Source organism: Bison bison, unplaced genomic scaffold, assembly GCF_000754665.1.
Source record: "Bison bison bison isolate TAMUID 2011002044 unplaced genomic scaffold, Bison_UMD1.0 scf7180017864340, whole genome shotgun sequence".
Lineage (NCBI taxonomy): Eukaryota > Metazoa > Chordata > Mammalia > Artiodactyla > Bovidae > Bison > Bison bison.
In genome coordinates, this window is record NW_011494912.1 from 110,066 (window position 1) to 133,114 (window position 23,049).

At 45.8% G+C, this 23,049-nt stretch overlaps 1 protein-coding gene across 1 annotated transcript in view; it reads right to left on the reverse strand.

The window, feature by feature from the left end:
- Positions 1-7: 7 nt before the first annotated feature.
- Positions 8-23,049, reverse strand: part of WBSCR17 (Williams-Beuren syndrome chromosome region 17) — a 431,575-nt gene continuing 408,533 nt past the window's right edge. Inside the window, exons 10-12 of the mRNA XM_010854340.1 lie at positions 16,048-16,143; positions 910-1,077; positions 8-495 (exon numbers count right to left, since the gene is read on the reverse strand). Coding sequence (XP_010852642.1) covers positions 367-495; positions 910-1,077; positions 16,048-16,143 — 393 coding nt within the window. The 3' untranslated portion in view covers positions 8-366. The remainder of the gene's footprint in view (positions 496-909; positions 1,078-16,047; positions 16,144-23,049) is intronic.

The following is a 23,049-nucleotide window of genomic DNA, read 5'->3' on the forward strand; positions in this document are numbered from 1 at the left end:
CCTTTGTTGAAGGCTGAGGAGAGAAGCTGCTGTGAGATGAGAAAAAGGAGTGGCTCCTGCCAGTCCCGTCCTGACGGCGGGTGGGAAGATGACCAAGAGATGTGTTGTCTTGCTCCTTGGTACCAGATCCACATCGGGCTGCAGAAGACACGGCTTCTGGGTTCCCAGAGAACGGTCAGGGGCCTTTCCCTGGGTGCATGAGCCTCAGGAAGCTGGATGCCTGATGAAGACGCAGAGTCTCCACCGGGGGCCCCAGGCTGCCCTGGAGAAGCCCCACTGAGCACCCCCCGGTGTCTTGCTGTTTCTCTCCCAGTGTGGCTGGTCCAGAGCAAGGCAGGCCCTGTCCCGGGGGCCCGGCTCCCCCCACTACTTGATGGAGTTCTTGATCGTCCACCTCTGCCCCGTGCAGCTGCGGAGCGTGAGGTCAATGCCCGCCAGGCCTCGGTTCTCCACCTCCAGGCAGCGTCCCGTGCCTCTGTTCATGATGGCGCCGTTCTGGGAGGAGGTGGGGGTGAGAGGAGGGGAGACAGACAGACAGAGAAGGAGACAGGGAGACAGCGATGGAGAGACACAGATAAGGACAGACAGAGAAAGAGAGAGACAGATGGACGGTGAAAGATACAGAGAATGAGAGAGAGAAACAGAGATAGAAAGAGACACACAGAGAGCCAGGGAGAGCCAGAGACAGGGAAAGGAGGTGGGGAGTGGGTAGAGAGAAAGAGAGAATTACCATAGTGCCTGGCTACTAAGAGGGAAAGGCTCCTGGGATCCCCCAACCGCTTTGAGTCTAGTGTCTGGCCTCAAGCTGGGAGACCTTGGGTTGCACTCTGTTGCTGCCCTTCCAGGGGAAGCCCATGGCATCCTCACCTGCTCCAGGCTGCCTGCCCAGCCTGTCCGTGGAGGGCTCACCTGGATGAAGTTCCAGCGCTTGTACAGGCTGCTCTTGACCTTGTCGCAGTCCAGGAGCTGGGGCAGCCGACTCTTGGCGTTGTCCACCAGGCAGCGGGTGTCAGGGAGGAGCGTGGTGGTCCCCAGGGCGCCCAAGTGCAGGAAGCCCTCCTTGGTGTAGCGAGCCAGCTGGGGAAAAAGCAGAGTGGCAGGGCCATGGGCGGCAGAGGTGAGATCACGAGGGGACATGGGTGCCCCACGACTGTCTGGGCTGCAGTCCCGGCTACCGTCTCAGGCCTGGCACTGTCCCCCACCCCACCCCAACCCCACTCATAGGAGCGCCCCACCCAGGAGGCCCTCGGCTTGCGAAGCCTGGACACAGATTCCCCGGGCCCCTCTCTGACTTCTTCCTAAGCATGTCCATGGCCAGTATTTCAGGAGTCTGGCCTTCTGTTCAACCACAAGGGGAGCAGGAATAAATGAAAAAGCAGGACATTTGAATTCTAATGTTGGCTCTGCTTCCAGCTGGCTGGGCCAACCTGAACAAGTCACTTGACCTCTCTGAGCCTCCACTTCCTCCTCATTTGTTAACTGGGATCAATTAAATCTATCCTGCTGCAAAAGGGCCCAAAGAGGCAGCTCACTGAAGAAGAAACAGGCATGTTAAAAAGCATTCAACATGTTAGGTGTTAAATAAAAATCAAAACAATGAGACACCATATTTTTTAAAAAAGAGATTATCTGTATTTTGTCAAGGTGAGCCTAAGATGGACTGGAGGGACGGTAAATGACTACCACCTTTCGAAAAGGAATTTCAAAATGTGAACTCTGCACTTTTAAAATGTTTCTCTCCTTTGATCCAATCAATCTACTTTTAAAAATCTTGGGAATTTCCTGGAAGTTCAGTGGTTAGGACTCGGTGCTTTCATTGATGAGGGCCCAGGTTCAATCCCTGGTCGGGGAACTAACTAACTGTGGCATAGCCAAACAAACAAACAAACACGCAAACAAAAAAAACCTTCCACCTATCCCAAGAAAATATAACTGTGAACAAAAGTTTATGTAGGGAGGGTGGGGGAGGAGGAGGACCTGGATGAAGGCAGTCAAGAAGTACAAACTTCCACCTATGAGATACATAAGTACTAGGGATGTAATGTCAGAGAAGGCGATGGCACCTCACTCCAGTACTCTTGCCTGGAAAATCCCATGGACGGAGGAGCCTGGTGGGCTGCAGTCCACGGGGTCGCTAGGAGTCGGACACGACTGAGCGACTTCACTTTCACTTTTCACTTTCATGCACTGGAGAAGGAAATGGCAACCCACTCCAGTATTCTTTCCTGGAGAATCCCAGGGACAGAGGAACCTGGTGGGCTGCTGTCTATGGGGTCGCAGAGTCGGACATGACTGAAGCAACTTAGTAGCAGTAGCAGCAGGGATGTAATGTACACCATGATAAATATAATTAACACTGCCATATATTACATATGAAAGTTAAAACAGTAAATCCTGAGCTCTCATCACAAGAAAAAAATTTTCTTTTTCTATTTCTTTAATTTTGTATCCATGTGAGTTGATGGGTTACTCTGATAATCATTTCAAGATGTAAGTCAAATCATTATGCTGTACACCTTAAACTTATACAGTGCTGTATGCCAGTTACATCAGTAAAGCTGGAAGAAAAAATTTACAAGGTATTTTGCATGCTCAGTCGCTCAGTTGTGTTTGACTGTTTGTGACCCCAAGGACTGTAGCAAGCTCCTCTGTCTATGGAATTTTCCAGGCAAGAATATTGGAATGGGTTGGTGTTTCCTACTCCAAGGGATTTACTGCAATGTTATTTCTAATGATGAAAAGGCAGAAATATCCTAAATGTGCAGTCCAGTGCTGGGCCTTGCCCTCTGCTCCATGTACTACAGCAAATGGTAGGTAGCATGGGGTGAATTGCCAAAGTGGCCACATCTTTCTGGGCAGCATGACTTTGCTGGAATTTCCATTAAGAAGTGGAGTCTCTCTCCTCATCCTGGAATACTGGTTGGCCTTGTGACTTGCCTTGCTTTGACCAACAGAAAGTAGCAGAAAGGAGGAGGTGTTTGTTCCTGGTATACAGCTTGCAAATTTCCACCCTCCTGGAACCCTACTGCTACCGTGGCAGTAAGCCCAGGCTGGCCTGCTAAAGGATGATAGACACGTGGTTCAACCAACCAGCTGGTCAACCATCAGATGAGTGAATGAGGTCATCATGGCTCAGACAGCGTTCAGCCAGTCTGCTAGCTGATGGAAGGAAGACACATGAGTGAATCCAACCCAAAGCATCTGAGCCTGGTCCAGATCACTGCTCACCTGATCTTTAGACTCATAAGCAGTCATACATGTATACTGTTTTATGCCACTAAGGTTTGGGGGTAGTTATTACACAGCAGTAGCTCTCTGATACACAGATAATGTCGCCTGTCAACCCTTTGCACAACTATTTGTGAGTCCACACTAGTTTGGTGTCTTGGCCCCTCTTGCCTGCTCATTTTGTTTAAATTCCTGTATTCTAATTTTCGAACAAATACATTCACCCATCTTTCACATTCCTTTGGGGGCAGGGACTGTGTCTAATTCATTTCACTCCTTCCTAGGAGACAATCACAGACCAAGGGCTCTCAACATGTTTGTGAATGAGCACGTGACAAATGTGATGAACATCAACATTTCCAAAATGCAGCCACGGCTATTTCTTGAAACCCACAAACATGTCCTCTGTGTGCCCAGCCTAGGGACAGGCAGTGAAGGCTGTGTTCCTGCTGAGATGATTCAAGTGCAGGCTGGCAAGCTGCAAGCACAGCCTTCATGTCTGTTCTCACGATCCTCTGAGAGGCTGGAGCTGCAGTGATGATCATCAATAAACAAGAGATCCCTAATCCATTACAAAATAATATTATCAGCCAGCATGTGTTGGAGGCATCCTTGGCCCCAGAGAAGAAATAATGTAATTTCTACAACAACCTATGAATTAGTACTACTACCCTTCCTGTTTCAAAGAAAAGGAAACAAGCCTGAAGACATCTGGTCAACCTGCCTGGGCTCTGGCTTCTACCCTTGGGATCCCAGAGACCCAATGGTTGGCAGCCCTGGCCCAGGAGCTGAGCAGCGGAGGGATCTCCTTTCAGATTGATCCTGGGCTTCTGAGATCCTGGGCATTTCTGGCCAGAAATGGAGCAGGAAAACAGCCTTGCCCGGGATACATGTGCCTTTTCTCCAGAGGATAAGATCCTCTATAGGGGATTTCTCTTCCAGTGAAAACTGCTCAGAAACCCTCTGCTCTGATCCCCAAAGGCAGTCTTCCTGATCCCCTTAGAAACAAGTGACAGGGAGTTTATTAAATGCCCATGAGAGAGAGAGATGTGGTTAACATGTGTTTTAAATCCAAATTAGTTTCAAATCAGAGTAATTGTTACAGGCAAAACGGTTAAAAAAAAAAAAATCAGAAGCCCTCCCCCATCCCTCCTTCGACAATGTCTCTCTGAATATATTCAAATTCACCAAATGCAAAGTGATGAATGACAGCAAGCTGCCTTTATGTTCGGGGGAAAGATATACACAGCTGCTTATTGAAATTATGAATCAATCTATTATCCAGCAGGCACACGCGCAGCGCTAAGAACATTAATTAACTGAGCGTATCTGTGACCCAGATGTTTAAAGAGCGAAGCTAAATGCCACTGGGATTAGAAGCTCTCCTTTCTGAGGTCTTTCAGGCCATGAAGACAGGGAGACCCAGACTTCGGAGAACTGTAAAGGCCAGCCCCCAGCCCCCAGCCAGGTGGGCAGGGCAGGAGAGGAGGGTACTGCAGGATTTCCGTTCTAGGGGAGGGCGGTTTCTCACACCAGGGAATGGATGCTTGGTTTGTTTCCACTTTGGGGCTATTCTAAATTACACCACTACAAACAGTCATGTATAAGTTTTGGTGTGAACATCAGTTCTCTTGGTTGTACAGGTTTTCTCTCTCACTCTTTTTTGCCCACTCTATACATGGGATCTTAGTTCCCCAATCAGGGATCGAACCCTTGCCCCCTGCATTGAAGTCTCAACCACAGGACCATCAGGGAAGTCCCCTCTTGGGTGTACAGCTGACTCTTGAACAACGCAGGTTTGAACTATGCAGGTCCACTTATACGTGGATGTTTTCAAGAAATATGTATAATATGATTGGTTGGTTCAATCTGCAGGTTTGGAACCACAGGTAAGAAGGGCCAGCTTCTTATGCATTTCCTCCTAAGATCCCAGCTGACTGTGGGACCTGAACTGCTGAAGTAGGCTTGTGACTGGTCCTCTTCCCTCCAGCCCTTCCCCGTTTCCATCTGTCCTCCCCGATCCTGCACATTCAAATCCTACCATTCTCCGCCTCTACCTGCTGAGGCTCCCACTGCCCACAGATTTACGGATACACTTTCTCAGCCATGATCTTTTGCTATAGCTTCCCCAACTCATCTTTTCAGTGTTAACTCTTGGTTTCTTGGCTTAGTCTGACAGACAACTTGAAGATTCTCAAAAACACCCAACGGTCTTCTGCCGGGGACCAGCCCCAGCTGATCCAGGGTATTCGAAGGAGAGACGGCCTAGGCGACTATTTATATGCTAATTAGAGATATAAAGAATAATAGAGTGAGGATAGCTCAGTAGGAAAATTCAGTGGAGAAAAGAGGCTGAGTAGCTTGGTTTACGCGGGAGACCAATAAAACTTCAAGACAAGAAGTATGCACCACTTACATAGGCCGCAGGCGCCCTCTCGAATAGCGGAAGGTGCCTCACCCTAGACACCTTCTCGAGTGGGTCTTAGAAGCCCAGGCATAATTAGTAAGCATGGTGGGTTCCGCGCTCCAGATGGAGACTTCAGCCAGAATGTGAAAAGAATGACATGGGGAGACCAAGCGCTGGTGAGCAAGGCCCGTAGCTTTATTTTCAACAGGGGTTTTTATACCCTAAGTTACACATAGAGGATAATAGGGGATGCAAAGTCAGCAGTCTTTGATTCTTATCAAAAACCAGGGTTTCTTTCCTACAAATTTATCGTATACAAATGGTTTAGGTGATTTACATCATCTTCTGGCCAGAAGGCCTACTAACATTTTATGACTCTTGACAAGGACTTATCAACAAAGACTTATTTTCTCTAAGAGTAATTATTTTAAGGTTTGGCGCCATCTTCCGAAGATAAAATTGCATTCCTATAGGGTGGATGTGTAATGGGTTTACAACAAAGGAAAGAATTTATTACCTTAAGGGTCTAAAGTTACTAACACCAAGGCCACTACTTATTTTTTCTATATACCAACTATTAATTAATACATATTTAAGGATACAATTCAGGGGATGTGAAAACTTGGCAACAAACATTGACTCATCAATGACATCCCTTACTAGTCTTATTCTGACAGTTTCTATCTCTCTGAGAGGCTCTAAGCTATTTGAATATCTTAAGCTTCCCGTGCCTCTTGAGGCTGGGAGACTGTAAACAATCGTATGCATAGCTGTAGGAGTCCCGGTAAACTTGTCAGGCGAGTTAGAGAGCCATCTGAGGGGTTTGGATTTAAACACACCTAATTGCCCAGAAACTTTATTAATTGGAGCTGTAAGTTAACTCTTTGACAGAGAGAGCAAGATGGTGGTGGGGGACAGCCCCTAGTAAAGTCAGAGGTGAGAGCACAAAGCAATAAAGTAGGCAGACTCTGGTTTTTTGGGGGAAGATACTCGAGAATATCCGGGGAGACTCCCGAGGCTCGATCCCGCCTTTGCGTATCCCGAGCCTCCTTCCTCATGACCTTAGTCACGAGCGGAATGTCTCTCACCGGCTCCCAGCAGGTCTTCCCTGTATAAGATATACCCCGGACATCTCTGGTGGTTCAGCGGTTAAGAATCTGCCTGCCCATACAGGGGACACAGGTTTGATCCCTGGTCTGGGAAGATTCCACATGCTGAACGGCATCTAAGTCTGTGTGCCACAACTACTGAGCCCACGCTCTAGAACCTGCAAGCTGCAACTCCTGAAGTCCGCTCACCCTAGAGCCCTTGCTTCCCATCAAGAGAAGCCCGTGCGCTGCAACTAGAGAACGGTTTGCCTCAACAAGAGTAAGCCTGTGCAGAGCAAGGAAGACCCGCACAACCAAAAATGAATAAAATTATTTTTAAAAATTCTTATTTTGAAACCTAATCCCCCCAATTATACCTACTCCTACCCCATCTCCCTTCCTTCCACAAAGCCACCGCATCATGTGATGTATTTCAATTTATATACTTCTACATTCTATTAATGTGTCTTTCCCTGTTAGAGATTTTTGTCTTTGCTGTTGTTTCAGCACTGCAGCATTCTACTCATTGTTACATACCATAAGGACCAAGAAAAGTATCTCGCAAAAAACAAATGCTCTACAAATGTCTTTTGAATTGAACAGGATTATTTTAGATTTTGCTGCTGGGCCCATGAGGAGAAATAAATGTCATTATCCACAACCCTAATGCATTAGGAAAAAAAAACCCTTTGAGCTCAAATACAATTAATTCTCATTTAAGAGAAAAAGGAATTTTCTATTTGAAATGATCGAAGAGGTGCATAAAACTATTAACCCACATTTAACAGCCTTGAGGGAAAACTAAAATATGCAGGTTATAGCCAAATAAACAAAAGCCAGCCAAATAATTGTGGATGACTTTGGAACACAGCAAAATCTATCGGATTGTCAATAAAAACATGGCTTGCAATTGCTTTCATATTAAGGGTCTCTCTCATCATTTCAAAATCAGGCCTAGTCAGAGTAGAATACCATTGGTAAATGAAAAATGCAGTTTATCTAGCTTCTACCCAAGAGACAGAGAGATGGGTTCCATTGATTCAGAACTGCTCTGGGGTGAATTTATTTGTTTGTTGTGTGGCTGAAGCCATGAGAGTGGTTTCTGGGGACAATGAGTACATGCGTACATTTTTACAAACAAACAGACTTTCTTCATCACTGTCCAGGGCATGCCAGAACTCAATTCAATACAGAAAAAAAAATATTTTCAACTGTATTAGAGTGTATGCACGGTGGCTGCCTAGGATCTGGGGTGGAGAAAAGGAGCAGGAGGAATCTTTAGGGGCGTCAGTGGAAATTCAGAGATACACACTACCATACGTAAAACAGATAGCCAGTGGGGATTTGCTGTATGACTCAGGGAACTCAAACTGGAGCTGTGTGACAATCTAGAGAAAAGGTGAGATGGAGTGGGAGGTGTGAAGGAGGCTCACGAGGGAGGGGACATATGTACACCTATGGCTGATCATTGTTGATGTATGGCAGAAACCGACACAATATTGTAATTGTCCTTCAATTAAAAATAAATTAAGAACAAAAATGGAAATGCAACAGAAACTTTCTATGTTTTGATTAAGCAAGGGATTTCATAGGTGTGTACTGCCAGAACTCAGCCAACTGTACACTTCAAGCAGATACAAATTACTGTACCAACTTTATACTTCAACAAAGTGGACTGAAAAGTCTATCTGGGGATGTCCCTGGTGGTGGAGTGGGTAGGAATTCGCCTGCCAATGCAGGGCACATGGGTCCGATCCCTGGTCCAGGAAGATGCCACAATGCTGTGGGGGCAATAAGCCGTGAAGCCTGGGCGCCCTACAGCCCGTGCTGTGCCACAAGAGAAGCCACGGCAATGAGAGGGCCGTACCTGCAACCAGAGAGTAGTCCCTGCTCGCCGAAACTAGAGAAAGCTTGTATGCAGTGATGAAGACCCAGCACAACAACAACAACAGAATACATAAATAATCATTAGTTTTAAAAAATCGATCTGGGAGCTTAAAGGCATGCTATAGAATTCAATATGTTTCCTGTAAAGAGGGTCAGATCCTAGTGGGGTGGTGGTCCCCAAGGCCTCTCTCCTCACCATTATGACTCATCATGCTAGATTTTTATTTTTAATTTTGGCTCTGCTGGGTCTTCATTGCAGGCTTCTCTAGCTGTGCTATGAGGGCTTAACTGCTCCACAGCATGTGGGATCTGAGTTTCCTGACCAGGGATAGAACCCACATCCCCTGCTCTGGAAGGCGGATTCTTAACCACTGGACCACTGGATCACTAGGGAAGGCCCGTTGTGCTGGATTAAAGTGCAGTATTTCCAGACAAAGCACTTGCTACTTGCAATGAATGTGGAGACACCTGTCTTTCTGGGGTCCAGCACTCTGGCTCCATCACCCACCAAATTCGGAGCTGCACTACGGTCTGTCCCAGGACCCCTATCCCGCTGTCCCCTGGGACACAGCCGGAGCCCCACTGGCCTCTGCAGCTCTGCCCTCAGCACCGAGTTGGAATGTTCAGCACTGTCTGAACTGAACAATCAGGGAATGAGGCTACTTGAACAGTTGGCACTTGCTTTGCTGCGTGTTGTGGTGCTAAGAACACAGAGCCCTTTTCTCCAGGTGTTTTCACCTCCCCCTCCATCATCCTTCAGAAGTAGCGATGTCGTTTCCTTACTAATTCAGTAATATGAGAACCACCTAAAACCAACATATTTCTTTGGGGGGAAGAAACGCTGAAAGCAAGCCTCAGAAATGATAATGGTTGTTTGAAGGTGGTAGAATTATAGATGATTTAAATTTGTCTTTTTCAAATTCACCAATTAGGTGTTGCACCTTTAGGAAACAAGAAAAAGATAAGGAGTGACTCACTTTGAACTGAACAGCTCTGGGTGAGGCAGGAAGGCTCAGCTGCTAATGTGGCCACCATCCTAGTGTTCTGAGCTCGTTATTCCAAGCCTAACAGTAACACAAAAACCTGCCTGGAACCTCCCTGGTGGAACAGTGGCTAATACTTGTGCTTTCAACGCAGGGGGCGCAGGTTCAATCCCTGGTTGGGGAACTAGGATCCTGTGCATTGCAGCCAAAACCAAACAAAAACCTGCCTGGATCACTTTTTGTGTTTGGACGAAGATCAATTCAACTTCTAAGGAGATGTAAAACTTTAAACCAAGAATCTCCACTGGAAAACAACTTAGGACTGTAACTCTGATTTTCTGGAAAGAAGAGCTCATCAACCCCTTCTGGCAAGAAAGGAAAAGTACAGGAATTCCTCCTTAACCTGGAGGCTCCCTTAAGCAAAACCAAATACCCGTGCCTTTAGTTCTGCAAGCCATCTAAGACGTCGAGCACTTGTTCTCTGTATGTGGTCTGCGAGATCCACTTTTCAGGGGTGATTAGAAAGAGAGAACCAGGGATTGGAAATGGAAAAGCAAAACAGATGGGAGACAGAAAGGCTGGGGTCCCCCGCCAAGTCTCAGGGAGCAGAGGGAAGTAACTCTGCTCTTCTCCCAGGTCTGCAGAGAGGGTGGGCGTGAGGGATGCTCGTGAGTACTGGATGAAGGGACAGCCCAGGAGGCAAGAGCTCAGAGCCCTGACATAAAAAACCCAGAAACGGCTTGAATATTGTGAGGGAAGATGAGTTAGAGGAACAGCAACAACAAAAAGAGAATCTGCAGCGAGGCGTCACGGATTCATAGAGTTGCACCGGAATGCAAGGGGAGGTTTTCTGTTTTTCAATATTGCAGGTGTGTACATGCTCAGCTGTCTCAGTCGTGTCCAACTCTTTGCAACTCCATGGACTGTAGCCCTCCAGGCTCTTCTGTTCGTGGGATTTTCTAGGCAAGAATACTGGAGTGGGTTGCTATTTCCTCCTCCAGGGGATCTTTCTAACCCAGGGATCGAACCCGAGTCTCTTACATCGCAGGTGGATTCTTTGCCGCTGAGCCACCAAGGGAGCCCAAAATACTGCATAAGAGACAGGCAGTGGAAACACAGCAGCACAGAAGCTCCAGGGTGTCCCGCTCCAGGGTGTCCCTGGTATGGTCTCTCCTGCTTTCTGTGGTCTCTTTTGTATGTGTGTAGGTTTCCCAGACATAAACAAATACCTGCCCTCGCTCCTCCGACGCTGGTTTCCCTCAAGAGCTAAGGTTTCCCTGCTTTGTAGTGGTTTCCAGGAATTGAGCGATCATAGGGTTTGCTTCTTACAGAAGGTGAGAGGTTTGCTCCAGAATCACGAGCCTGCTTGCTGGGGCAAAGCCACCTCCCCCTGGGGTGCAAACTCCAACATGCTCTCCGAGGATCCGTCCCCTGCGCCCCACCACTTACACGACTTTATCTGGAAGCGGAGGCTGCTGGGTGTCATTAACTTCGGTGTTTTCCAAGTGCCTTCCACACACTAAGCCCCGTCACTCCATGGGGACACTGGTGCCTTATTGGCAAAATGCATCATCGTGACAAGGTGTTTGAATGATGGATCGCTTAAACGATGAAGCCATCAAAGAGGAAGCCCAAGATCAGATTACATTTAATTATGGGATAAAGGAATTCTCATCTATCACTCTGCTGATGAATTAGCTGGGGGAGGGAATGTGTGCTTCTCAGCAAAGAGGGGAGAGGAAGACTAAATGTGCTGACAGACGGACAAACAGGGGAGACCTGTGACACCCTCCCTGGAACTCACTGGGGAGTTCCTAAACAGAGCTGACTCCTCTCAGTTCCTCTCCAATGGGCATACCTCATCTCCAGAAGGCCCCATTAGAGCTTGGAGCTCTTTCAAAGAGTGCTGTGTGGAGTCCCCAGGGGCCCTGCACTCGGAGCTCTTGCTGGTCATGCCCTATCCATGGCGTGGCTGCTGGGCGCTGGGGTCCTCAGCTCAGGGATGAGGAGACCGCACTGGAATTGGTGAGGCTGTAAGGACGGTGCACAGGAACACTCCCAGTGAAGTTGATCCTCAACTTGGAGGTGGATAAAAGCACTGGGGGACAGAGGGAGGGACAAACGAGGAGGGGCTTCAGGGGAGTGTTGGGGCATTGCAGAACTGCTCTTGATTGTGGTGGGGTCACTTGACCATACGCTTTGTCAACAACTTGCAAAACTGGGACTTCCCTAGCTGTCAGTGGCTAAGACTTTGCCTTCCAATGCAGAGGGGGTGGGTTTGATCCTTGGTTGGGGAGCTAAGATCCCAGGTATCTTATGACCAAAAACCCAAAACTTCAAACAGAAGCAATACGGTAACAAATTCAATAAAGACTTTAAAAATGACCCACATAAAAAACAATGCTTAAGACTGTTCTCTCCTGTGGCTCTCAAGGAAGCACAGTGGGGCAGTGCAAAAAGCCCTGTGAAATACTAAAAAGTATTGAAAATAAAACTTTAAAAGAAACTCGCAAAGCTACATTATAAAAACAATGAATTAACCTTAAAATTAACCTTAAAAGTGAAAACAACATTACATAAAAACTGAAATAGCATTATAAATTGAAAGAAAAAACCAGGCTGGTATGCTAGGCATAGGGCTTCCCATGTGGCGCCAGTAATAAAGAACCTGCCTGCCAAGGCAGGAGACACAAGAGATGTGGGTTTGACCCTTGGTGGAGAAGATCCCCTGGAGTAGAAAATGGCAACCCACTCCAGCATTCTCGCCTGGAAAATTCCATGGACAGAGGAGCTTGGCCATGGGGTCATGAAGAGTCAGCCACGACTGAACATAAGCACACATTAGGCATTAATCTATGTTATGTGGACAAACAGGGACATGGGATCGCTACCTTATAGCCTCGCCCGTAACGGATGCCCAGTAAATGGTGTTGATGGAAAAAGAAAGCATCTGGAGATGCCTGTGAATATGCAGATTCCCAGGGTCCACATTCAGCAGGTCTGGGGTTGGACTCAGGGATCAGCATTTGTAATGAGTTCCTGGTGGCTCCCTGTGGACCATGGCTGAGATGCTGGGTGGGGAGTCCCGCCCTTCATCCTGACTCTCAATACTCTGTCCCTGTTGGCTGCCCTGGGGCTTCCTGTTGGCGCTAGTGGTAAAGAATCCACCTGTCAATTCAGGAAATGCAATAGATGCAGGTTTGACCCCAGGGTTGGAACGATCCCCTGGAGAAGGAAATGGCTATCCAGTGTTCTTGCCTGGAAAATCCCATGGACAGAGGAGCCTGGTGGGCTACAGTTCCTGGGGTTGCAAACAGTCAGACATGACTGAGCGCACACACACTGATGTCCCCCCGAACACGCCGTATCCCACCCCCACCCCCGCCTCTACACCTCTGCTCTTACAGTACACTCGCCTGGCACTGCCTCCACGCTTGCTTCAAGTCTTCCTTCTGTGTCTTGCTGTGAACTAGAGGACACTGGCGGCTCAAGGACATGAGCTAGGTCTCCTCCCATAAATCACATGGTATAGCCCAGCACTGAAGACCAGAGGTCATGGGACGGTTTGAAAAGTGGCCTGGCATAGCCTGAATCTCAATTTTCAAAGGGAGCTGGGGGGAGGGTGGTCACTACCTGCCTGACAGGTACAGGATTAAACGCTGCCCAAACCAGAAATGGGTTTATCGTCAACATTTTGTTCCCTATCTCAAGCCAGCCATGGCACTGAGCTGGTGTGAACTGCATCATAGGGACCTCAGGCAGCAGCTTGGACAGAAGGACTTGAGAGGAGCCTCAGAGCCATTGGAGGGGAATTAAAAGAACGATGCCCCGGGCCCAGTGCTGCCCACGCTGTGCTCTCTTCTTGATCTTTGCCTTCTAGAATGGGGAAGGTTGACAGGTTGACCAGGTAGACTGGAAGAGAGAGCAAGAAGGAGCTGGCAGAGGAGGACAATCCCACAGCCGATATCCTGGCAGGAAGACCTTGGCTGTTCCAGTGAAGTCACCCCGCCCCCCCACACCCCACGCCAGACCTGGGCCCAAGATGGCAAAAGTTGGGGGAGGGGAGCCCTGGGCCTCTTAGAGAAGACCTCCCACTCTAAATAGGATCAAGCTGACACCAAAGGCTGCTATTGCGCCCTTGACATCTATTTTTTCTATGCTTGTGATATAAAGTTTATTTAAAGATAAAAGACAGCCAGTTTAAAGAAAAATACCTTCAACAAAACACTGGCTCGGAAAAGACACCGATGTTTGTCTGATGCAAAGTAGTAATCAGACCAGAGCAAGGCTGGTCACTAGCTCGTGATTGAGCAGGCTCTTCTGAGAGGCCGGGAACCGTTTCCATCTTGTTGACAAACACATGTTGAAGACAGGAAATTACCCTCCTCAGTGCCTATTTTATCTCTGTTTAATTGCTGTCTGATAATAAATTACAACACAGAGTCCGTTAATTAAGCTAACAATGTCTGTGGAACGCGCCTAGTTACAGGAGCTTTGATTCAGCTTGCCCACAGCACTTTACGAGGTGGTTTAAAAGCATGTCAGGACACGTGACCGGTGGGGACCCACTCCGAGCCTAGGGCGAGCGGGTTTGGGCAGGAATAGGAGGAAAGCCTGATGAGCGAGGGGAGAGGCGGCCTGGCAGGTGGAGAGCAAGCAGTACCAAGACTGCACTCTAATTCAGGACATGTGGTAGAACAGAAAATGAAAAAAAAGATTAGATTTGCTTTCGCAAAATCAGCTGATGGAAAGCAACCATGGCCCATGCGTACAGGTGCTCCTCCCAGAACTGGGGGGTTAAGGACGAGCCTGATTTGGTTTGCTGTCCCATCATCAACTAAGTGGCAGGAGCATCCATTTGGGAAAGTTTGCGAATGCAGGAGGGGTGGGAAAAAGATGAATTCTAGATATTTTCTGCACTGGGCTATGAAGGCGACCAAGCTCCCAGCAGGAGAGGAGAACTTGGTGACCAGCTCCTGTCTGGGCAGGGAGTAGGCAGGAAATTATCTTGAATTCTGTGAACTGGATTTGGATTTAAAGTGCCTGGGTTCTGGTCGGCTTTGCTCACAGGCATCTTTGTGCCTCAGTTTCTCCACCCCGCCTGCTTGTCTCCTAGAGTGACCACAAGGAGCAAAGGACTCAGTATTCAATCTGCCTGGAATTACTTTCAGAGGACCAGTCACACAATGAAGGGAACGGGGGTCTGGATTATGAGAACCACCTGCGGCGACAGCAGAGGAAATACAGCTCGTCTCTTTCCAGATGCCAGCTTAACACGAAAGCACAAGTGTCCAGAGCAGAGCAAACCCACGAGCCACGAACGCACGTGAGGACGTGTGCATGCCTGACGCACGTGACCTTGCAGCTGAACGTGTGTGTTCAGAGAGCACAAGAGAGACGAAGGGAGCTTACGGGGCGTTGTGTCCACTGTCTTCCTTTCACAGACGAACAAAAGGAGAATATGAGTCTGGCTTCGAACCAACCATCTCGTGTGCCTCTGAAATTGAATATGTCTTCCCAGTTCTGGCGTGCCTTTTATTACTACTGGGTAACGTAAAAGTGTTTTACATTTTTATGCATGCCAAGTCTAATGATGTCTTTGGATCTGTTTTCTCCCAGTTCTCGAGGACCTGCAAAGCTCTCCTGGTGCACACGTCCATGCACACACGCATGCGCACGCACACCATGGGCTAACACAAAGCTGTCAAAGGAAATTCATTTATCAAGTTCGACTTTTACTGTGTTGGTCGATTGTTTTGCCCTCTTTGGTTATCTTTGCTATCTCCTGAGAGACCAGAAGACACATGTATTCTTTAAAATGTTACTGCCAGCACATCACTCCTTCCCAGTCAGTGTTCGGCACCTGTACCGCTTCTTGCAGACAGGGTCATACTCACCACCAAACTGATGATAGTGGCTAAGACTCCACACTCCCAATGCAGGGGGCCTGGGTTCAATCCCTGGTCAGGGAACTAGAGCCCACATACCACAGCTACAGATCCTGTGTGAGGCAAATAAGACCCAGTGCAACCCAATAGATAAATAAACATTAAAGAAAAGCTTACGATGGCCTTTCGGAACAGACACACCAATCAGGTTCTCATGAGGGAAGCGGCTAACGCTTTCTTTGATGTTGTAAGCAGGCTTGCTTGGTTATCAGCAAACATACGTACACATGACATCTATTTGCCTATTAGCAAATGACACCAAAATGTAAGCACAGTTTCCTTTCAGGAGAAAATGCGCCCCTTTATCCTCTTAATATCTGTGCTGACGCAGCCACCTATGAATCTTCTCCCTCGTTCCTGTAGAGAAATCACCAGAAAGCCCCTCGCCTGCTCAGAACAGTCAATAGCTACCAAAGGAGAGGACAAAAGAAGTTTCCAGAAGTCCTACGAATCCCCAGTAGGTGCAGTGAACTTACTCCCTTCCTGGTCAGAGACAGGGCTCCTACCTGGGGTCCCCAGCCGTGGCACGGGTACAGTATTGCCGTGTGGTTCTCCATTGGCCCCTGGTCCAAGCAGACGTCTTTTGCCTTGTTGTTGCGAAGCTGTGGGAATAGGCCAAACAGGACCCGTCAGATCTCATCTGGTGGAGCGACTGCTCCCCACCCACCACTCCACCTCGACTTGATTCTGACTTCCAGACGCCATGAGACCTCCCCTCCACACCCCCACCCCCAAGTAAGGACCAAAGCCTGAATCTTGGAGGAGATCATTTAGCAAGAAAGACAGTCCTCCAGTGGGTGGTGTGGGCACTGACCCTCTGCCTGTGACCACGTACCCTACCAAGCACGTAATCCCTCATTCTCAGCATATGTGACATGTTAGCGAACATTATGGCGTTAATTTTGCAATACTTAAAGGTATCAAGTTAACAAGTTGTACCATTTAAAGTGAAGTTGCTCAGTCGTGTCTGATTCTTTGCGACTTCATGGACTGCAGCCTACCAGGCTCCTCCATCTATGGGATTTTCCAGGCAAGAGTACTGGAGTGAGTTGCCATTTCCCTCTCCAGGGATGTTCCCAACTCAGGGATTGAATCCGGGTCTCCTGCATTGCAGGCAGACACTTTACCATCTGAACCAGACTTCCCTGTAGCTCAAACGGTAAAGAATCTGCTTCCCTTGTGGCTTCGTGTTTCACCTGGTAAAGAATACACCTGCAACGCTGGAGACCTGGGTTCGATCCCTGGGTTGGGAAGATCCCCTGGAGAAGGGACAGGCTACCCACTCCAGTATTCTGGCCTGCAGAATTCCATGGACAGAGAAGCCTGGCAGGCTATAGTTCGTGGGGTCACACAGAGTCAGACTGGACTAAGCGACTAACACACACAGGGCCCAAGGGCTGTGAAAACGCAAGTCTCCCAGTGGCTGGTTCATCTTGCACCTCCCGCCAGATTCACTCAAGATGGCAACCTGGGGCGATCTGAGGTGGTTGCGCTGCTACTGTGGAGATTATACCACTTAAACTTATACAATATTAGCTTCCCTGGTGGTTCAGACAGTAAAGAATCTGCCTGCAATGGGGAGACCCGACTTGAATCCCTGAGTGGGGAAGATCCCCTGGAGAAGGGAATGGCCACCCACTCCAGTACTCTTGCCTGGAGAATCCCATGGACAGAGGAGCCTGGTGGGCTACAGTTCAAGAGGTCACAAAGAGTAAGGACACGACTGAGCGATTAACACTTTCATATGTCAATTATAGGTCAATAAAGCTGGAGAGAGAGAGAGAGAGAGAGAGAGAGAAAGAACAAGAACACCAGCTTGGGGGAAAAAAATCAGTAGAGGAGCATTTTTTTGTAGCCTACTGGTTTCAAGCCAGAGGAAAGGCAGCTTCTGATAGCTGAATATCACCCCTTTTCTCCTGGAACCAATTCCTTGTCTTAAATACTTATGTTTGAAATACCTAGGATGGATTCTCTTTTTCTTTCTTTTTGAAGAGAAGCATTCTTTTAAACCCAAGATTCCAAAAGTCCATAAAGAGGGGTATAGAGAGAAGTGATGAATCAGACATTCCAAAGATGGTCCAAAGCAAGCAATCTTTAAAGAATGACCAAGCTAGCTTAGGAGACCACAGCTCAGCACCACAGCTTTAGTTCCTTTATATTAATAGATGCTTTAAGAAATGCCTGTTGCCAGTGTTTTCAGTGGTGCAAAGGTTAATTATATGGAAAAACCCAGACAACTTCTGAGTACAAAAGTAATTCAGAAGAGTTAAGTTTTGAAAGTGATGAAATTTTAGCAATACTTTTACCCAGGCATTTTGCTTGTATTCTTCTCTTTTTTTTGTATACAGAAGAGCAATATGGTAGAAATGTCTTATGAAGTCTAACAAAGTTTTTAAAATAAGTAAAAATTAGAGGTGATAAAATTAATAAAAAAATATTGTTTGGAGGACTGACAAAAGATATCCTATTTTTATAAATTTACACTGAATGGTAAGTTGGAAGCCTTCATGTTTAGCAATTATTTCCCTTTTTGAGAATTATTGGTTTATTCCCCCATTGAGATCTCAAGTGGTTTTATTATAGATTTGTAAGAGCTCTTTACATATTAAGAATATTAATGTTTTATGGCATATGTGTTCCATATAATGATATCACAATGCTAGTCTTTTAAATTTTTCCCTGATGTTTATGCAAACAAATCTATTGTGCAGTAACTTAATAAATGTTTCCTGAAGCTGGTAAGGGTTTGGTATTGTGCTAAATTTAACAATCACAAAGATTGAAAAAACCAAAAGAGTACCTGCTCTGAAGGATGGGCTGAAGAGAGAGACAGACATAGGAAGAGCTAGTACAATAACTGAATTATGCCAGGGCAGCGAAGAGATGCCCTCACCCATCTGAGGCTTCAGAGACTAAGGGGAGGTGACTCCTGAGCTAAATGTTAAAAAGGATTAAGTGAAAGAGATGCTAATGATGTTCTATTTTTCACTCAGAGGATGTCTACATGGATTTTTACTTTATATTATTATGCTGCACATGTTGGGTTTATGTATATTTTATGTGTGCTGTATTTCATATAAATAATGCTTAAAGAAAAAAAAAAAAGATGAGCAAAAGTGAACTAGGGAGTAGAGGTTTTTCCATATGAGCCAAGCACAGAATTTTGAGTAAGAGCTGGTGGCTTAATGTTTCTGTATACATCGAAGTACTTGTGCATTGGGAAGGCAATATCTTACATGTGTGAGTCAGGACGTAACGTATTTGCATATCTTTCTTTTTACTTTTTTTCTTTTTATTGAAGTATGTTGTTCAGTCTCTAAGTTGTGTCCAACTCTTTGCAACCCCATGAATCGCAGCACACCAGACTCCCCTGTCTTTTATTATCTCTCAGAGTTTGCTCAAACTCATGTCTCTTGAGTCAGTGATGCCATCCAACCACCTCATCCTCTGTCGCCCCCTTCTCCTCTTGCCCTCAGTGTTTCCCAGCATCAGGGTCTTTTCCAATGAGCTGGCTCTTCGCATCAGGTGGCCAAAGTATTGGAGCATTAGCTTTTACTGAAACATGCGTGCAAGCTCAGTCACTTCAGTCATTTCTGATTCTTTGGGACTCCATGGACTGTAGCCCACCAGGCTCCTCTGCCCATGGAATTCTCCAGGCAAGAATACTAGGGTGGTTTGCCATTTCCTTCTCCAGGGGATCTTTCTGAACTATGGATCGAACCCACGTCTCTTAAGTCTCCTGCATTGGCAGGCAGGTTCTTTACCACCAGCGCCAACTGGGAAGCCTTACTGAAGTATAGTTAATTTAAAATGTCATTTTAGAGTCCATGTTTCCAATGCAGAGGGCACTGGTGCCTTCCCTGGTAAGGGAACTAAGATCCCGCATGCCACGGGGCACTGCCAAAAAAAGTTTTAAAAAACCTTTAAATTAGAATATTTTTTTAAAAATAGAAGTTACCAAAATGTGACTAAGAACAGGATATATACAGTTTACAGGACTAGAAAGCTTTTAAAAAGCCTCCAAACAAGCGAGTTAAAAACTGAGGAAAGAGACTGGAGCATCAAAACCAGAAATATTCAGAGGCCTATGGAAAAACACTCAAACAGAATTGTACATGAAGAACAAAAGGTAGAAAGTACACATGGAGTAGTGGTCAGGCAGGGTGTAGTGAAAAGAACCCACAGGAGTGTTAAATCGGAGTTGTCTAAATAATGCTAGATTTTGTTACCAGACTGAATTTGAATCAGTTTGATTTCTTCCACTTAATACTGTCGTCCATCTGAAATATATTTCAGTAAATGGTGGGCTCAGCAAGCACAGAAGGAGTAACAAAGGCCAGTGCCCTGACATGTTAACACTGATCATAGCTGGGAATTGGGATTTGAGATAAGTTTTGTTTTTATCTTTATATTTTCTATATACTGTATGTATTGAATTTATTATTTTAAAAAGATAGGAAAATTTGCAAAAACAAAAGATTTCCCTCCTCCAAAAATCAGATTATGATCTCTATGTTACCTCTAAGGCCATTCCAACCTTCAGCTCCAGAGATGTCATGTACACTCTGCTTCATTTGAAATGTGCAGTGCGCAGCCTGTGGAATGGTGCCCTAGCCTCCTAGCATTTTATCATTTTTATTGTTTCTCTTTTCGTAACTATTTTTCTTCTAATCATAAAATTATCATATAAAGATTAGTGATAATTGAGAAACGTGAGGAAATACCACATTAAAAACTGCCTGTCCCCTATGTAAAAGTTTCCCCTCCCATACTCTTGTCTTTGTTGATGTGGCTTAGTCTGTAAGTCATGTCCAACTCTTTTGTGACCCCATGGACTGCAGCCCACCAGGCTCCTCTGTTCATGGGATTTCCCAGGCAAGAATACTGGAATGGGTCGCCATTTCGTTCTCTGGAGGATCTTCCCGGGCCAGGGATTAAACCCACGTCTTCTGCATTGCAGGTGGGTTCTTTACTACTAATCTAAAATACTGGCTAATCTAATTTCATAATCCTGACTTTTTTTCTCTTAAGGCTTATATTATCAATATTTTTCTTGCATCAAACTTCTGTATACATCTTCTGAAATGCTGCAAAATATTGCAAACTACAATTTAACTAACCTTCAAGTTAAATTCAAATTTTCGATCAAGGAAAAAAAATCCTTGAGATGAACAATGTTACTTGCAAATCTTTGTCCTCATTTCAGATTATTTGCTCGGGATAAGAATGGAGAGGAAGTATGACTATCATTAAGCCTTTTAATGCATGTGGTTCAAATTGCTTTTTAAAAAGCTTGTTTCAATTTGCACTCTCATCAGAGGATCTGTGGTTTTCATATTATCAAGACCTGGCTGGCAAAGCACCAACAGATATTCCAAAAATGAATCTTTGTTCTTTTGGTGTAAGACAAAAAGCTGCTGCTGCTGCTGCTAAGTTGCTTCAGGCGTGTCCGACTCTGTGGGACCCCCAAAGATGGCAGCCCACCAGGCTCCCTGTCCCTGGGATTCTCCAGGCAAGAACACTGGAGTGGGTTGCCATTTCCTTCTCCAATGCATGAGAGTGAAAAGTGAAAGTGAAGTCGCTCAGTCCTGTCCAACTCCTAGTGACCCCATGGACTGCAGCCTACCAGGCTCCTCTGTCCATGGGATTTTCCAGGCAAGAGCACTGGAGTGGGGTGCCATTGCCTTCTCCGAAGACAAAAAGCTACCTCAGTGTATTTTATGTTATTTTTCACTCCAGTGTATTTAAAAATTTTTTTAATTTCTTTGATTATGAAATAAATATTAAAATTTCACCCACTTGTATTTTCTCTTGTACTTTGTCTCTTTTTCTTTGGGGATGTTTTCTCATTTAAATAAAAAATTTCATTTAAAATCTATTTGCGGAGTTCATTATACATTAATGATATTATCCATTCATCTACCGTATTTATGATATACAGATTTCCACCTTGGCATATTATTTCTCCATTCAGTTGATATATAGGTTATTTAAATATTTATGAGCCCATATCAAATGTCATTTTCCTTTGCATTTTCTTCCATAGCTTTCTTTCACTCTTAGAAAGCCCTTCCCCTTTAAGAGTTCAGATTCATATCTATTTCTGGATGGTTCCATTATGGTTTCTTTTCTTTCATTTAATGCTTATAGTCCATCTGAAATATACTTTGGGATTTGCTTTAAGAATCTAAATTGTTCTCTTTTCCAAAGAGCTGGGTGATTTACCCAATTGTCTTATGAATAATCCTTTCACCGCCCACTGTTTTTCCATGTGATCTTTATGTTTGATCTTCGAGAACCAAAACCAAAAAGAAACGTGTTTTTATTTTAAGGAAGACAAGGCAGTGTGCACCTATTAATGGCTAGTAGAACATGCCAGGTATTGTTCTAAGAAGTCTGTATATGGAGTCTTGTTTTTCATCTTCCCAACAACCCCAACCCAACAACCAGAGGAACTTTCACACCCTCATTTTACAGATGAGGGGACAGATGCTAAAAGGAGCCACTCGGGCTTGAATCCAGCAGGCTGGCTCTAGAATCTTCATGTGTCCCCAACCACTACATTTGTGGGCGTGCATGCTCAGTTGCTCAGACTTATCCATCTCTTTATGACCCCATGGACTGCAGCCAACCAGGCTCCTCTGTCCATGGGATTCTCCAGGAAAGAATACTGGAGTGGGTAGCCATTTCCTCCTCCAGGGGAGCTTCCCGACCCAGGGATCAAGCCCACGTCTCTTGCAGCTCCTGCAATGGCAGGTGAGCTCTTTACCACTGAGCCACCTGGGAAGCCCCATAAGAAGCAAGCTCTGCATCCAGATTCCAGCTCGAAAGGGACATTTTGCCTGCACTTGGATGATTTAACCTGGGGCTGACTTAATTCCTCCAAAAGGTTTCTCCCATAAAATAGAAAAATGCTCAACTGTAGAAAAAGGAAATGCTCTAAGCCCATGAGGGAAATGCTCACCAGCCCATGCAGAGCTGGTGGGCATCTTTGTTGGGTCCAGAGTGCCCGGCTCCCTGAGCTCTGACCAGAGTCCATGTCACCAACCCTCATCCAAAAACACAGGGATACAGAGCAGGTGCCCCAGGGCTTACATACATGCACGTTGTCAGCAGTGCTGCTTACAATAGTAAAAAACAAAACAAAACAAAATAGAAATGTCTATGTTTTCAAGCAAAACATAGCCATCACAAAAGGTACCATCTTATACAGCCATTGATAAGGTTGCATAAAAAGGCTTAACCACACAGGAAAATACTGTCTCATTAGTAACATTTCAAATTATGAGGCACTGTGGACAGCCTGGTTTTAGTTTAAAACATACATACTTTTTAATACCATCTTATATAGCCATTAATAATGTTGCAGAAAAGTGCTTAAGGACACAGGAAAATATTCTCTATTATTAGTAACATTTCAAATTATAAGGCATTGTGGACAGCCTGGTTTTAGTTTAAAACATATATATATATATATATATATATATATATATAAAATGTATATATAT